This window comes from Amia ocellicauda, chromosome 1 (assembly GCF_036373705.1).
Source record: "Amia ocellicauda isolate fAmiCal2 chromosome 1, fAmiCal2.hap1, whole genome shotgun sequence".
Classification (NCBI taxonomy): domain Eukaryota; kingdom Metazoa; phylum Chordata; class Actinopteri; order Amiiformes; family Amiidae; genus Amia; species Amia ocellicauda.
Genome location: NC_089850.1, coordinates 59,305,557 through 59,323,545, shown reverse-complemented (window position 1 = coordinate 59,323,545; position 17,989 = coordinate 59,305,557). Strand labels below are relative to the sequence as shown.

At 47.2% G+C, this 17,989-nt stretch overlaps 1 protein-coding gene across 1 annotated transcript in view; it reads right to left on the bottom strand.

Annotated features, from left to right (window-relative positions):
* The window catches only part of dscaml1 (Down syndrome cell adhesion molecule like 1), a 131,485-nt gene extending 120,084 nt beyond the window's left edge, over positions 1–11,401 (bottom strand). The window contains exon 1 of the mRNA XM_066711480.1: positions 11,289–11,401. Coding sequence (XP_066567577.1) covers positions 11,289–11,331 — 43 coding nt within the window. The 5' untranslated portion in view covers positions 11,332–11,401. The remainder of the gene's footprint in view (positions 1–11,288) is intronic.
* Positions 11,402–17,989: the final 6,588 nt, after the last annotated feature.

The window sequence follows — 17,989 nt, the reverse complement described above, 5'->3', positions numbered from 1 at the left end:
CAGGGTCTCGCCCAGCTGTTTCTGGAAGGATCCGGGCACGTCGGCTTCAAGGACACGGCTGAGGGGGCCGTGTTTGCTGCAGTCCCCCACTACTCTCTCTGTAAAGGAGTGACTCCTGCTCACTCATAAATTCTTAATTAAGTCCTTCTGATTGTGTTCGTCAGGACCTTATGAGGATGTCAATGAACCCATTGCAGGCATGCGTGTGTGTGTCTGTGTGTCTGTGTGTACGTGTGTGTGCATGACTCTGAGACCAGAGCTAGATCGGTAATGATTCCCATGGCAGGCTGGCTGTTTCTGATGGACACAGAGGGAGTCTCAGAGCCATCTTCATTGCCACTCACTCTCACACCTCTGGACTACAGACAATTCCCATTACAGAGATCTGTCCATTGTCCATTTACTGGCACAATCTGGGTACGGTACCTTGCAAAAGAATACAACAGCATTGTCTCAGAACCTCAGAAGTCCTCCATTACAAGTTCAGCTGAAGTGGAGTTTGCCCTGAGTTTACCTCTCCACTGTTCTGGGAGTGTAAATTAAGGGCGCTACACAAGGCCCCTCAATGCACTGCAGTCAATACACGGCTTCAGGGTAAATTTAATACTCTACACTGCCGGCAAACACCACCCAGCTGGCCGATGGGTACCAGCGTCACAGTCCACGCCACACACTTGCTCCAAACCAGGTCACGAGGAAGAAAATGTCTCCTGCACCTGGTGTTGGCTTAGGCCCAAGAGCCTGCAGAACCGGGAGGGGTTCCAACTGCTGACCGACTGTGGCCCGATTTGCCAGCTCGGTGGACCGGTGACAAACCGGTGAGGAGATCATCAGTTACAGATGCTCTGGGCGGGAAACTTGGTGCGCACGAGTGACAGAAGGAGGCAAAAATGTATGTCGGCATTGGGGTGATGGGATTCAAGGCAGTGGGCACTACTGACAGGACGGACACGGGGCGCCCTGGCGGTCAGTTCTGCTTGGTTGGTTTGGGGAAGCAACTGGGACCAGCCTGCCACCTAAGACTCTGCTATAATTGAACAGGTGTACCTTTAGAGATTGACGAGGCACAGTGACAGGGGCAGACAGATGGTGTTATAATCAGGTAGACTGATCAATGACAAACACAGTAGCAAGAGGTAGAAGAAACATCCCTCGTCCACAACTGCCATTAAGACTTATGTTTAGACTGCTCATGTTGTATGCATCTTCTGTCAATAATGTGCCATATAGGGTTCATACACTGTGTATTAGCAGGCCTTGTTATAACATGTTCTTACGAAGGCACTTATTAATTACTATTAATTACTACTGTAGTGCTGCTGCTGTAGAGTCACTATAGTGCACTGTAGTGCTGCTGCTGTAGAGTCACTATTGTGAACTGTAGTGCTGCTGCTGTAGAGTCACTATTGTGAACTGTAGTGCTGCTGCTGTAGAGTCACTATTGTGAACTATAGACCTGCTGTAGAGTCACTATAGTGGACTGTAGTGCTGCTGCTGTAGAGTCACTATAGTGAACTGTAGTACTGCTGCTGTAGAGTCACTATAGTGAACTGCAGTGCTGCTGCTGTAGAGTCACTATAGTGGACTGTAGTGCTGCTGCTGTAGAGTCACTATAGTGAACTGTAGTACTGCTGCTGTAGAGTCACTATAGTGAACTGTAGTACTGCTGCTGTAGAGTCACTACAGTGAACTGTAGTGCTGCTGCTGTAGAGTCACTATTGTGAACTATAGACCTGCTGTAGAGTCACTATAGTGAACTGTAATGCTGCTGCTATAGAGTCACTATAGTGAACTGTAATGCTGCTGCTGTAGAGTCACTATAGTGAACTGTAGTGCTGCTGCTGTAGAGTCACTATTGTGAACTATAGACCTGCTGTAGAGTCACTATAGTGGACTGTAATGCTGCTGCTGTAGAGTCACTATAGTGAACTGTAATGCTGCTGCTATAGAGTCACTATAGTGAACTGTAATGCTGCTGCTGTAGAGTCACTATAGTGAACTGTAGTACTGCTGCTGTAGAGTCACTATAGTGAACTATAGACCTGCTGTAGAGTCACTATAGTGGACTGTAATGCTGCTGCTATAGAGTCACTATAGTGAACTGTAATGCTGCTGCTGTAGAGTCACTATAGTGGACTGTAGTGCTGCTGCTGTAGAGTCACTATAGTGCACTGTAGTGCTGCTGCTGTAGAGTCACTATTGTGAACTGTAGTGCTGCTGCTGTAGAGTCACTATTGTGAACTGTAGTGCTGCTGCTGTAGAGTCACTATTGTGAACTATAGACCTGCTGTAGAGTCACTATAGTGGACTGTAATGCTGCTGCTGTAGAGTCACTATAGTGGACTGTAGTGCTGCTGCTGTAGAGTCACTATAGTGCACTGTAGTGCTGCTGCTGTAGAGTCACTATTGTGAACTGTAGTGCTGCTGCTGTAGAGTCACTATTGTGAACTGTAGTGCTGCTGCTGTAGAGTCACTATTGTGAACTATAGACCTGCTGTAGAGTCACTATAGTGGACTGTAGTGCTGGTGCTGTAGAGTCACTATAGTGAACTGTAGTGCTGCTGCTGTAGAGTCACTATAGTGGACTGTAGTGCTGCTGCTGTAGAGTCACTATAGTGCACTGTAGTGCTGCTGCTATAGAGTCACTATTGTGAACTGTAGTGCTGCTGCTGTAGAGTCACTATTGTGAACTGTAGTGCTGCTGCTGTAGAGTCACTATTGTGAACTGTAGTGCTGCTGCTGTAGAGTCACTATAGTGGACTGTAATGCTGCTGTAGAGTCACTATAGTGGACTGTAGTGCTGCTGCTGTAGAGTCACTATAGTGAACTGTAATGCTGCTGCTGTAGAGTCACTATAGTGAACTGTAGTACTGCTGCTGTAGAGTCACTATAGTGGACTGTAGTACTGCTGCTGTAGAGTCACTATAGTGAACTATAGACCTCCTGTAGAGTCACTATAGTGGACTGTAGTACTGCTGCTGTAGAGTCACTATAGTGAACTATAGACCTCCTGTAGAGTCACTATAGTGGACTGTAGTACTGCTGCTGTAGAGTCACTATAGTGAACTATAGACCTCCTGTAGAGTCACTATAGTGGACTGTAGTACTGCTGCTGTAGAGTCACTATAGTGAACTGTAGTGCTGCTGCTGTAGAGTCACTATAGTGGACTGTAGTGCTGCTGCTGTAGAGTCACAATAGTGGACTGTAGTACTGCTGCTGTAGAGTCACTATAGTGGACTGTAATGCTGCTGTAGAGTCACTATAGTGGACTGTAGTGCTGCTGCTGTAGAGTCACAATAGTGGACTGTAGTTCTGCTGCTGTAGAGTCACTATTGTGAACTATAGACCTGCTGTAGAGTCACTATAGTGGACTGTAGTGCTGCTGTAGAGTCACTATAGTGGACTGTAGTGCTGCTGCTGTAGAGTCACTATAGTGGACTGTAGTGCTGCTGCTGTAGAGTCACTATTGTGAACTATAGACCTGCTGTAGAGTCACTATAGAGGACTGTAGTGCTGCTGTAGAGTCAATATAGTGAACTGTAGTGCTGCTGCTGTAGAGTCACTATAGTGGACTGTAATGCTGCTGCTATAGAGTCACTATAGTGAACTGTAATGCTGCTGCTGTAGAGTCACTATAGTGAACTGCAGTGCTGCTGCTGTAGAGTCACTATAGTAGACTGTAGTGCTGCTGCTGTAGAGTCACTATAGTGGACTGTAGTGCTGCTGCTGTAGAGTCACAATAGTGGACTGTAGTGCTGCTGCTGTAGAGTCACTATTGTGAACTATAGACCTGCTGTAGAGTCACTATAGTGGACTGTAGTGCTGCTGTAGAGTCACTATAGTGGACTGTAGTGCTGCTGCTGTAGAGTCACAATAGTGAACTGTAGTGCTGCTGTAGAGTCACTATAGTGCACTGTAGTGCTGCTGTAGAGTCACTATAGTGGACTGTAGTGCTGCTGTAGAGTCACTATAGTGGACTGTAGTGCTGCTGCTGTAGAGTCACAATAGTGCACTGCAGTGCTGCTGCTGTAGACGGAGACTGCACACACTCCGGGGGGGTTCCAATGTAGTTTACACGGCTACGCGGCCCCCTCAGACCCACACAGCACTGGCGTCACTGCCACCCTGACCCAGACACCGGGCTCTAACACATGGGACCCCCTTTCACAGAGACATCAGCAGTGACCCCCAGACCTCCCCCGTTGTTTCAATACGCGGAGGTCTGCCCTGGGAGCAGCCAAGCACTGTACTGAGGAACGGCACACTGAGGGACACAGAGAGCGTGACGGAGCCCGGCTTAAGGCTGGACAGCAGCACTTCAGTCGTTGCAGAATAGGATTTTTAAAAATGAAGTCGAAGAGATCTGATTCTCCTAATCGATTGTGCTGCAGGAGTGACTCGCGAACAGAGCCGACCCACTCAGCCAGGCTGGGTCTCTGACGCTCGCGCCCACTGCTGGACCCAGATGACTGAACTCACTCAGCACATTGCTTCCTACTTCCTGGATGAGTCCGAGTGCAGCTCTTCTGAGCCCGGGATTTGAATGTCAATGTGTGCGTGCCAGTGAGTAAGTGTGTGTTCATCTACGCAAGAGGATGTGTGTGCACGTCAGTAAGTGAGCGTGTGTGTGTGTGTGTGTGTGTGTGTGTGTTCTAATGTGTGTAAGACCAAGTTTCTGTGCGTGTGTGTATGAGTCAGTGATAGTGTGTGTGTGTTCGTGCATGCATGAATGATTATCTGTGTGTGTGTGTGTGTGTGCTTGAGTGAGTGTGACTGAGTTTGTGTGTCTATGTGTGGGATGTGTGTGCGTGCAAGCATGAGTGTGTGTGTGTGTGTGTGTGTGTGAGGGGGGCAGGCTTTTGATTCGGAGAGGCTGTTTGCCACTCCTGTGTTTTTCCCCCCTATTTTCTGCAATGTCAGTGAAAACGCCGCTATTTCAGGAGCCACTGGGGACTCACTTTCCCCAACATCAAAGGAGGGAATTTTTGAGCTGAATTGAATATCAAATTTCTGGATTACAAGTCGCTTTACGCCTGGATTTCTGCTCTCTGCTGTCTCTCTCTCCCTCTCCCTGCCGAGCCCGGTGACAAGAAAGGGAGAGAGAGAGGGGGGGGGGGATGAAAGAGTCACACACCTCAGGGCTCACTCACCTCAAGGCTGCCCCCCATCCCATAACCATCCCACCCCTCCACGCCCACAACTCAACCCCCCCCCCATCTTTCCTTCTTCCCCCCTCTCTCGCTCTCCACTTCTATCTCCCTCCCCACTCCATCCATCTTCCTCCCTGCCGCCTCTGTCCTTTCCTATATCTCCATCGCTCCCGTCTGTCTACTCCTCTTCCTGAAGCTCATCTATCATTCCCCGCAAGACACTGTTTAAAGGTAAAGGCCTCACATGACCACAGACTGAGACTACACACCCTTCCCGTTCGAGACCTCTTCCCAAGTTCAGTCAACAACCCAAACACACATTGTCAATCTGCATGATTCCAGAATCCAACAGGACCCCGGGGTTCCATCTGAGAGCCTCAAGACCCGTTTTCTAAGCGTACACTGTTAAAAGTTACGCCACACAGGCTGGCACTAGAATCGACCAACCGCCACAGAGGGAAACCCAATGCAAGGCATAGGACGCAGCGACACGGAATGCACTTTTGTAAAAGATGTGCTGAAAGCCCTGTGTGCTGCTAAGTGGGTTATAATCTGTTTCAAACAATCAGGTTTGGGTTGTGAAATGTTTTAGTTAGAGGAGTGAGTCGCCACTGCCCAACAAGGAAGCACTGCTGTAAAAGGCTCCAGTAAGGATCACTGTGACCGTCTCTCTGTTGAGCGTCAGGAGCATCACTGGGCTGCACACACGGACTTTACCAGGACCAAACAAACAAATTGAAGTTCGTTTGTCTCTCTGTTTTCCATCTGTAAAGCACTCTGGGGCTGTCTTACGAAGGGCACTATATGAAATAAAAAGAGATTGATTGATTGATTGATTGATTGATTGATGGGGAGCAGAAGAGGGTCGAGATTGTGGGGTATTCTATTCCAGCAGCGAGATCATGTGAACATTCCTCCTTTAAACAAACACAAATAAATACATAAAATATGAGGAATCATTGTTGTGTTTCACTGAGGGAATGGCTAATCCAGTGGATCTCAATCCCGGTCACGGGGACCCCCTGCCCTGCTGTTGTTCGAACTGAATTCTCAATTACTTAATTACTAGTAGGGTATGTAATTTATCCCTAATTTAGCTAATAATGTGCCTAATCTGAGATCTTAAATTATTTTATACAGTTGTAGATTTGATATTAAGTGTGGAACAGCAGACGGAACTTGAAATCTCGAACTTTGTATAAACTACACCATTTAAAAAGTCAAAAGAAGCCAATGAGTTCAATTGAGTGTTAAGAAATTGAGAGATCGGTTGAAACAAAACCCAGAGAGGCAGGGGGTCCCCAGGACCAGGACTGACACCCCTGATGACAGCGGCGCGTGTGGACCTCTCTCCGGGCAAAGCCCTTCCCCCAGCGCCGGGCTGAGGAATCAGTCAATGGCAGCGTTCGAAACCCTCGGATGGGCGAGCAAACGCAACCCGGAGGACGACTCGTCCATCCCGACGGTGGAACGTCCAGCACAGCGGTGGAGACAAGACCAGTGACCAGCGCCGAGTTTCCATCCATCCCCAGTTTAAGGGCATCACACCCAGACACTTATACATATCAATATGCCAGTTAAGGAAAACTGCTGTTTAATATTGAATTGAATCAACCAACTAGGCCAGGGGTGGAAAACCCTGTTCCCAGAGCCACAATCCTGAAGGTTTTACAGGTCTCTCTAAATCACCAATCACTGCATAAACTGGACACAGGGACATTGTGCCTAATTAAAACCCACAATTGGCTCAATTAAGCAGTTAATGATCTGGAAAAAACTAAAACCTTTCAGCCCTGTGGCTCTCTAGGACCAGGGTTGGCCACCCCCGATTTAGGAGTTTCAGGCTAGGGTCCCCAGGTGCTAAAAACTGTATGGTCTTTACATAGAGAGTGGCATGTGGCTGAAAAGAGTGTTAATCTCAACTGGTGAGAACTAAGAGTGTCCTGGTTGAAAGAGGACAAGAAAACTATTTTGGTTATCTACCTGCCAGTACTTTAAATATACTATAAGCTTACTATTATTTTAGTAGTATTTACTCTTACTATTACTTTAATAATAATAATATCAAATGGTTTCCAATATTTGAAATAACAATGATTAATACTTTCAGTAGTACCCATACACAGAGCCGGAGAGAGAGAGAGAGAGAGAGAGAGAGAGAGAGAGGGGGGGGGGGGTCACAGTCCATTCAGTCGGCACTAAGTACAGTAATGGGGCCAGAGGAGCCCTGTTGGGACGTTAGCAGACTCAGTCCCCGGCGTCAACACGGAGCGCTGCGATATTGTCTTCCGAGCGGCAGCGCAGGCACCGTGTCGCCGCACCCGCACACGCATTCACCGCAATCACCGCAATCAGGCAGCGAGTCCGAGCGCCGAGCGCTGCAGCTCCTGAAACTACGCCATTCTGCGATCAAATACTGTCGGTTAAAATAAGCCTAACTGCAATGCTGAACGCAGATATATTTCCTTCATGGTTATACTCTGGAAAAACAACACCATTTAAATTCCCACACAGATAAAGATTTTTTTTAATGCACATAAATAAAAGAAATAAAATGCTAATCGTGTTTTTCTCCACAATCCTGTTTACGTGTTAAACTTATTGTATTGTTTGTGAACTATAAAATAAAAATTGCCACCCCTCACTAAACGAACCTGGAAACGATGCGTATTTATTTACGTATATATTTATTTGTTGGTTTATTCTGCAAACCCTTGTGAGTCACCTGGAGTTACTGGTAAGTGACAGATTGTTTTCTAATATACATATATAAAATAAATAACGCAAAGCAGAGGGAGGGAGAGAGAGAGAGGGAGAGATGGGGCGTTTTAAAAATAAATGGAACCCTTCTGGCCATTGACCTCATTTACTTTTTTCCATTTTTTTTTGGTGTGTTGGGGGAGCATCTTTGCTAATTACGCAGCTGGGATATTCTGGGTATTTTCTTTTTTTATTAAATTGAAGACAATCCCATTTTCCATATTTTACAGAGAGAAACTAAGGAGGGGGGGGTTAACATCCTAATGTACAGCCCGCCCGAGTAACCGGGTCATTTCCCCATTTCGAGATTTTGAGGAATTTCGTTTTGTGTGACAGCTCAAGCACCGCACATAACTGCACGACCCGCACAATTCATATGTGCCACCGGACACACTGTGCACCGGCGACAAAAAAAACGAATTCATTTATTTTATGGTTCTAATTTTCATTATTTTAATTATCATAATTATATTATCTGCAATAATAATAATAATAATAATAATAATAATAATAATAATAAAGCCTGGTTTGTGGCAGGCTTTTGAAATCCTCGCCTGGAGATCCTGAAGCAATCATTCTCAATTCAAACGAATTAAATCACATTTTAATTTAGGCAAATGTTCCTAAAATCCTCTCAGTCGGGATAATATCGCCGCGACACACAAATTCGATACATCTGACGGGCCGGTGATCCCTGGAAATAAATATCGCCCTGACATCCACATGCCGTGCCTCCACACACACACATCTGATCTGTGCACAAATATACGTGTTTCTATGTTTTTATCCATCTATCTATCTCTTTAGCCATGAAAAACAAGCGGCGTGCAAATGTATGCACTAAAATCAAATCCAATCTAATTGATTAATTTATATAATTATACTGTGTTTTGTATCTCCCTGTTATTAATACTAAAATATTATTTTTTATGATAATGTAATAATTATAATTATTATGATTATATTATTATTATAACAACGTTGTTGTAAACAAGACGATTTTATCGAATTCAGGCCTGTCCGTTTAAAACAAGAGATTAGGGTCATTTCACATAACAGGCAAAACGGGACACCTTCTCTTTGCGGATTTGTTTTTATATTTAAATCATATCTAAATTATGTACGTGTTTATATATGTTTGGTGATTATAATAATATTAATAATCATAATAATTATAATTCGAATAATAATAATAATAATAATAATGCAAATATGAAATGCTCGGCACTAAGCGCGGTGCTGATTTCCATACGGAAACGAGCCGCCCAGTCAGATGGCGAGGGGGGTCCTCTGCCCTCCCACCCCGGGACTCAGGTGCGCAAAACTGGGAAACGCGGCTGGACTTGTCCGGGCAAAGGACCGAGGCTCCCACAGCACCTGCGCTCTATTCACACAGAGAAAATCAAATTAAATACAATTGACTCCCAGTCCATACTAACAAGAATGAATCTCTAAATTATAATAACCATAATTGTTATTATTAATAATAATAATAATATTATGACAAATAGTTGACGGAATATTCCCTGTATAAAATCTAGATAATGTGGAACTATCCATTAAAACACGCAGTCTCCACAGAGGAGGTATAATATATTGTTAAAATAAAAACATTTGAATAGAAAATATGAAAGCTTGTGGATTGGGGGAAATAGGGTGTATCAGTAAGTATTAAAAAATGTAAATATTGCGTGTAAAGACCGATACAAACTATTTTACTCCGCCTGAATGGAAGGAAACAGTATATCAAAGTTTCTCTTCACCTTGACATGTTATGACAAGCCCCCTTGACACCGCCCGCCCGCCCAGCCCCCCACACACTCACACACAAACACTTTTAACTCCGCTGCCTCCCCGCACCCCCGCAATCAGCCCCACTTACACCCCGAAACACCCGCCACACAAGCGCCAAAACAGCCGCTTTCACTGGAGCCCAATTAAAACCACAATTGAACACAAACACAGATACGTCATGTGTGTATATATAAGAAACCGCAAAAGCTAGCGAAATGAAATGGTCTTTGTAAATGTGCAGCGCACACTTGTTTGTTGATAGCAGTGATGACAATAATCGTGCCGGGATTAATATAATGCTCGGTACCTGGCGCTGCGCTGGGCTGAGCCAGGGATTGGGTTCTATATTTGAACACGCTATTGACATATGCAGAATTAAGCACAAATTATAGCAAAGCGAGGCTTACTACATCCCCCCACCGCCCACCCCACTCCCCTGGTATTTTAGGCTACTGCCCTTATTTTAATCCACACTTCTTGAAACGAAAAGTGACAGGCTTAAATCACAGCATTATAAATATGAGGGGGGGTTGGCACTTTTACCCCCCTAGTGTGTGTGTGTATGTGTGTATTATATCACATATGTGTGGTGATTTTTTGTTTGGTTGTTTGTTGCTGGGGTTGTTGATTTTTTATTTTATTTTATTTTTTTGGAGGGGGGTGTTTTTATTTTAAGGGTTAGTTGATGTGAAGTAAATGTGAAGAAATAAATACAAGTCTGTGTATTTTCTCACTATCTTGCAAACAGTCCTCGTTAATTTACCCCCCAAAAAAAATTATACAACGGGAGGTGGGGGGGATAAATTATCTTGCCAAATAATCTGCGCTCCATAACCACGGCATCAATTTGCGCATCTCTCCTCCGCGCACAGAAAACACACCGAGCCCTTGCGACGCGCACACACATTTTTAACACGAACACGCCAATTTAATCCGCCACAAATCTCTCTCAGAAAACGGGAAAATGTAACAAAACTATGTCAAACAAATTCACACTTCACTGGTACCGACTTTCAGGCGAGGAGCTCAGCATCGCCCGGCACCCACTGCCAGCCCGCACACACTCCCCAATCCGGGCAGATCGCCGCTGCTTCGTCGGTATGGTTTTAACATATTCATAACTCGGCATTATGCGAAAACAAACCACGTTATCACCAGCATCTGTAATGCACTGATCAGCGCACTGAGCCCCAGCCGAGCCACACAGCCCCGCAAAGCGTTAACACGGGATCTACACTGATTCTACAGCCCAACACGCTCTTAATTAAAAGGATCCTTCTAATTACCAACACTTAGCAACAATAGGAGCAGTAGTAGTAACTAATCTGTATTATTATCTCCACTGTTATTCCAGAGCAAGGCGGATCAATGGGGCGCTCTGTTCTTTTTAACCATTTTGCGTTTGATGATGATGATGACTATCATGTATCACAATGTTATCAGGATTATAATTGCACCAATACAATAACGTGTATATGAAGATACATATTCTTTTTATTTTAGTTTTAGTTCACTGGCAGTTGTAACGCTTGTCATTAGCAAATAACAAAATCTAGTCCTACAATAAAAAAAGTCCAGCTTACCTTCTTGTAAGGAATACAGCAGGAAAAAAGTTACCAGCCACATGCCATAAATAGCAGGTGTATTCCCCAGGAATCGTGTGCAAGCCCGACAGTACAGCGCGGTGTTCGGCCAGGCGCAGCTCCGAGCTGGAGTGGTGACGATGATCCCCGGCGATCTCTCCAGCCCTAGTCCCCGACTCGCCAGCGCCGAGGTGCGGGGACTCGCCGGGCGCCGCCTCCGTCCCCTCCCCTCTCCGGGACCGTCATCCCCGCCGGCCCCTCCCTCGCTATTCTAATGAGCCACCGGGGGAGCGGAGTGAGCCAAAGAGAGGGAGAGAGAGGGAGGAGGAGGAGAGGATATTAGGATAGATAGCAGGCAGCGAGAGCGACGGAGAGCGAGGGGCAGGCTGCCAGACCCCGGGCGGGCGGCCGCAGGTGGGCTGCCTCCTCTCCAGCACCGACATCGCCAGGTGGACCGGCTACCTGTGCGTGTGACGCGCTGCCCACCTCCCGCCCGGACAGCCGCCGCTCCGGTGCACAGGTGAGCCAAACAGACCAGGAGCGGAGGAGCTGCCGGAGCCCGTTACCTGTGCCGCCTGTGAAGTCTGAAGCTCGGGCTGCGATGCCGCCCCTGGATGCCCCAGACGCCCCAACAGCCGCCACACAAGGCCGGCGTGACGGAGCTGTGCCCCTCGGCGACCAGCGGCCACAGAGAGCGCCACTCCGCCTGGAGCGCACACACGACCGCGCCTGCCTCGGCTGAACACGATCAATAAAAGCAACTGAAACGTTTGTGGCTTGATAGTGCTGGTTATTATTAAGATTGCATGTTTTAGGATGCAGACCCGGCCCGCGGGTGCCGTCTGTCTGCGGTTGCAGTTGCTCAGCCTGTCTGTCTGCATCACCTGTGTCCGTGCGTCGGCGGCGGTGCCGGCCCTGGCGCTGGGCTGCTGGAGCGCAGTGGGACGGTCCTGGTTCAAGGTGTTCCAGCATCGGGATTCTGGGTTCGGCTGCGAATTACTGTCCGTTTTCAATTCAACAGCAACACCTGTCCCGACAGCAGAACAAAAGAGCCGGAGTGAGCCAGGGACGCGTGTGTGGGCACGTCTCTCGGTGCGCGTTTATCTTTTGTGTGGGTTCGTGTAACTCAAAAATACATACAAAAGCAACAATCGGCCGTGAAGCGCAAGGTGTAAAGAGTTATGCACGCACAGTTCTTCGCTATTACTAGGCTATTATTATTATTACTATTATTATGTTATTATAATCATTAAAAGTGGGAGCAAAAAAATTATTTGGATTCAGTATGAAAAAAACGCAGTGCCATCCAGTTTAACAGTGCGAGATCCCGTTAATGGGAGGGTGTTAAGTTCCTGAACACTGCGGAGGGTCGGGACAGCTGGCTTGCTATCCGCCGGTGATGAACGCCGAGCTGAGCGCACCGAGCCGCTGCACCATCCCACACACGCCCGGCTCACAACCGTTTGAACCAGCCCTGACCCGACCTCAGGACCCCCGCCCCCCCTCGCTGTAGCTGCGACCTCAAATATCGCAAAATCGGACGGGTCCTGTTATTTGTCAGGTTGTTATATCTTATGCTGGTCTGTTTATTGTTCAGTGTGAAACAAGTCAGAGCTCTTAGTTTACATATCCATGTATAATAATTATACAAATAATAATACACACCATCATCATAATGGAAAACAGAGAGCTAATCCAATGATCAGAAGCCAGTTGCCACTAGTTGAGCCTACACGGACAGGATCTCTCTCTCTCATCCTGTACTCCTGCATGTTGTGCAGAATGTCTCCTCAGGTTACATAACAAACACAGAATTAGAGTCAAATCTCCTCCTCTTCCCTGTCTCACTCACACACAGGGAGAAGAGACGGACAAACACACTTTCCCTCTCTGATAGGTGGCTCAGTCAGAAGATCGGTCCTTTTCGATTCCAGGCTAGGCTGAATATTAACCGTAGGACAGTGTGCTCGTTCGACACAAGGTGAGGTGCTCTACAGTGTAGTTAAAGCCCAGTCGAGGGTGGCAATGCAAAGCGAGGTCGACTGAAGCACACAGAAGTGTAGGAAACCATGAAACACAACCAGCAAATCCAGAGCAAAAAAGCAAGAGGCGGAACATGGGCAAACTGCCACATTCCCATGCAAATCTTTGCAAATCTAACTTTCATCTCTCACCCATTCTGGCACCTGCCGAAAACCCCCCTCCTTACACTGCACCTGTAGACCACACCGTCCAGCTCTGTCCTTTACCTCCTGTGAACTGGTACCAGCAGCACCGCACTGTTTCACACGACCCACCACAGAAGGTCAGAATTTGTGTCTTTTTCTAGTGCGGTTGTGTTTCTGCATAGATCTTGCTGTGGCTTAAGGTATGAAGTGAGAAGAACTCAGTGGAAAAGCCAACTCTGCCCCCCCGAGTAAGCGATACTAAAGACAACACAGTTCAAATCAATCACAGTGATCGTCTGATAGCCTGAGCCAGGAATTAACAAGAATTAACACGGTACAAAGCAACGGAGAGCCAATTAAAACCCAATCTGATGGTAAAACACGACTACGATCAGGTGTGGCCACTTTGCCACTTTCTCGCATGAGGGAGGACACTGGGGGTTGTATTTTGCTCTTGTTTTGGGTCATTACTAGGATGCAGGCTTATTGTCAGATTGTGTTTTACACTTATTGTATTTGCTTTATTGTGTTATGGTTTTGAGAAGTGCTTTGTTGGGACAACTGGAAGTCCTCCTGGGTAAGGGTGTCTGTTAATGAAAGAACGAAAGAAAGAAAAATAAATAAAGAACAATACTATTACTCCTAATCATATTGATAATGCTAGTACAGTAAATGGCCGTGCTGTAGCGCAGAAGGTTGCTCCACTGAGAGGTTAAAATAACTCTCTGCCCTGGAAAGGACCCGGAGATTTGGGTATATTCAAAACCCTGACGGGGCTGACTGTGTTAACCCACACTCCTGCTGCGCACTCAGCAGGGAAAGCAGGACCAGCGGTCAGCATGCTGAGGCCCGAGAACAGGAGGCGCTGCTTTACACAGAGAGTGGCGTGTGTCTGGAACAAGCTGCCACGCTGTGGACACCGATGCGCTGGGATCCGGCAGGAGGCGGCTCTCGGATTGATACGCTCTTGAGCCGCTGGTGGAGCAGAGACGGGCCGAACAGAGCCCCTCTGTCTCTGCAGCGATCCTCGTGCTCTCAGGCTTGTGTAGCAGGGATCAATGCTCCACGGCGAAGACTGTGGCGTCGGTGTGCAGAGTGTGATCTCGGGAGCACTGGGACCTCCCCAGGTCCTGACCGGGCCGTGACATGAGGAGAGGCACGGCGTGGGGCCTGTCTTATTGAACTGAGTTTCCTCACGCTCCTGCCTGCTGAGGTATTGAAAGCACTTCTTTCGTGTCACTGCGACTTCTCCTGTGCCCCCCCCTCCCTGTAGCTCATATCTAACACTTAACTGGATTGTGTCTGCACTTGTCAGCTCATTGTCCCGGTATGTGTGCTTATTGTATTGTGTATTGATTGTACTGCACTTTTGTCATGCTTATTGTGTAAACTAAGTCACCCAGGATAAGGGCATCTGCTAAGAAATAAATAATAATAATCCGTGTCAGCTGATCCCCTCCCTGCTGCACTGCTTCAGACCCGAGCCTGAGCAGAGCGCAGTGTGGCTGAGGTCCAGGCCAACAGTCTCCCACCCAGGCGGTGCACCACAGTGCCACAGCCCTCCCCACAGACCACAGTCAATTACAGGTTTCCACTCCCTCACCCTGAGAATTACAGACGGGCTGCCCGGACCCACTGCAGCGCCAGCACACCCCCCCGAGCATCGAGAACAAAACAGCCTGGCCGATGTCCCCGAGTCCGAGCACGGCCGCAGCCCCCCACCTGTCTGGGTTCCTCTCTCTGCACTGAGAGCCCCCGGGAGGTCAACACCAGCGTCGGTGCTCCCGTCGCTCAGCTCTCCGGGGCAGCGGCCCCCGATGCCGGCTGTTTAAGTGGCGCGGTGGGTTAATGCAACTTTTAATGCTAATACGCCAGCAATCATCAGCCCAGCCCAGCAGATCTTATATGGTCCTGCCAGGGGACTAACATCTTCCACCCTGAGGTGCTGGTGGCGTGTCGTCTGCGCAGTGAAACAGGCCCTGTGGGATGGACGGAATATCTGTCTATTCAATAAGCAGGAGCTGGACCCGATTGTCATCGCGCGGAGGGGCATGGTGCTCGCGAGGGACTACGTCAATCTGGAGGTCCATCAGAGGGGCAAGGAGGAAGCCTATAAGAACTGGCAGATACAAGATCTGCGGGAGCTCAGGATCCCATGATGGGACCCACCTCCGGGGACGGTCAGTTCCCCCTGCTGGAGCCCGAGTCCAAGATCTTTTAACCATTTTATGAATGTTTGCTTTTAAAATGATTTATAAGAATGAATTTTTAATTGTTTTTAAAGATTTAGTTGGTTTTAAAACACAAATTGTTTAGGTTTTTTTTTTTGGTTTAGTTTTGTTATATTTTTTTGTCAAATACATTGTCCGTTTTGGATTTAATTTTAAATGCATTGGACCTTTTTTGTTTGTTTTTTATTTTTACCTTTTTAATTGTTTCTTTATTTTGTCCAGTGCATTTTCAGTTATTTTCAATGTATTTGACTTTTATGTTGGTAGCATTTTTTGCTTTAATCACACTTGTTTTGTTGTTCTGTGCACTTATTTATTTGAAGTTAATTATTTTGTTTTTCGTTAAATCACAAAGATTTTAAAAATTTTAAGTGATTTTAAGAATTGATTTTAAAAGTTTTTAATCATAAGTATTAAAAATTGAATTGTTTTTATATGTAATGTAAAATACTACACACAATAAAACAGTATTTTAATGCTAATACGCCAGCAATCATCAGCCCCCGGGGCCAGGAGAGCGAGTCGATTGTAGGATCGCATTAGTGCTGACGTTACTGCACGAGGCACAGGCCCACCGCCTTGATCTGGACAAGCTGGGGGTTCCGGTCTGGGCGGGGGTGTCTATGCCAGGGGATTTGTTTCAGTTTTTCTCCCATTTATTTAATTTTGAATGTGAAGCCATTTTTTTCCCGGGGCTGATTCACGCTGGATTCTGTCCGTGGCTCCCATTGGTGCTGGTGGGGCCCCAGACCCCACTGTTTTGAAGCAGGCCTCTCCACACCACTTCTACAACCCACCCTTGCATCTCCCAATGACACACAGACGCTCTGGGGAAATGGAGGAATGCAATGAACTCTTCACAGGCAGTTTAAATAAACAGGGTCAGCTGTTTTCCACCTATCCTAGGATTATGAGCCCAAAACCCCCACTCCCGCTCAGAGATCCTCCACATTCAATACGGTGGGCTTCTCGCAAGGACCCCCGTGTGTCTCAGTTTTGAAGACTGCGTTCTGCAGCTCAGACACCTCACTTCCTGTGGAGCACTGGCACCGGCTCTAAATGCTCTGGTTCACAGGATGTGACGTATCCACAGGCACACTGCTGTGTCTTTCTTTTCCTTCCTATTCCTTATTTAAAAGTTGGGCTGCAGAAATGCAAATGCAGAATTTGAATAATACGAATAAGGAAAGCAGCGCTCCTTAAAGAGTAATAGTATTTCATGCTCCCGCAGCCTGTGCGGTGCATGCCATGTGGAGAGGACCGATGATTCATATTCCCATATTACACCCCCCCGGTCTTTGTACTGGGGCACTGGTTTGGAATGGTTCTGCCAGAGCAGAGAGAGGGAGCCCCCTGCTGGCTCGCTGGCAGCACTGCACACCACAGCACCCTGCTCTGCCTGGGCCTGGCAAATCTCAAGCACACATCTTTTTATTTTTATTATTATTCTGCTTTTTGAGAGGGGGGGTAAGTGGGACAGGGTGTCAAAGCAGTGCGTGAACACAGAGGCAGAGAGGGGTCTGACTCATGCCTTACACCCAGAGCTGGTGGCGCGACTTTAATAAAATGAAATAATTAAATAAATCTAAATAAATAAATGAAGTAGCTGTAGCCCCTGCACGCCCTGTGTTTGCAATTATTTCTAATTAAAGTGGATGACGTTCTGAGCCAATTCACACAGCCTGCTGGCTTCTGCATGGAGGGGGGGAAGGTGCAGGCAGTGACGTTGCGGCGTGTTAATTTATTCAAACGAACGAGATGGATAACGAGCAGAGAGAGGTGGAGAAGGTTATTATCGGCTCTCAGATCTCTCGTCATCCCTGCTCGTCCATTCGCAATGACAGGAGAGAGGGAGGAGAGGCTGGAACAGAGTGAGGGAAGAGAGGATGAGGGTGGGGAGGGTGGGCTGAAGACTGAGAAGAGGGGGAAGAGGTGGAGGGGGGGTAACGAGAGCAGGAAAAGACGGAGGGAAAGACAGACAGACAGGGGAGGAGAGGATCGGGGGATTGGGAGACGGCAACAGAGGGCAGAGGGATGAAAATCAAAAATGGAGGGATACAAATGGAAAGAGAGAGTGGGGGGAGATTGGTAGTAGGAGGGAGAGGAGAAGAGATTGAGTGCAAGGAAGAGAGGAATAACTGAAACAGAAAGAGAGAGAGAGAGAGAGAGAGAGAGAGAGAGAGAGAGAGAGAGAGAGAGAGAGAGGGAGCACTGTTGGCGTTACAGACTGTGGTAACACTTGTCGTAGAGTTGGGCCAGCGATGCCCCTCTGTATGAAACTGATCTCCAGAGGGAGGGAGGG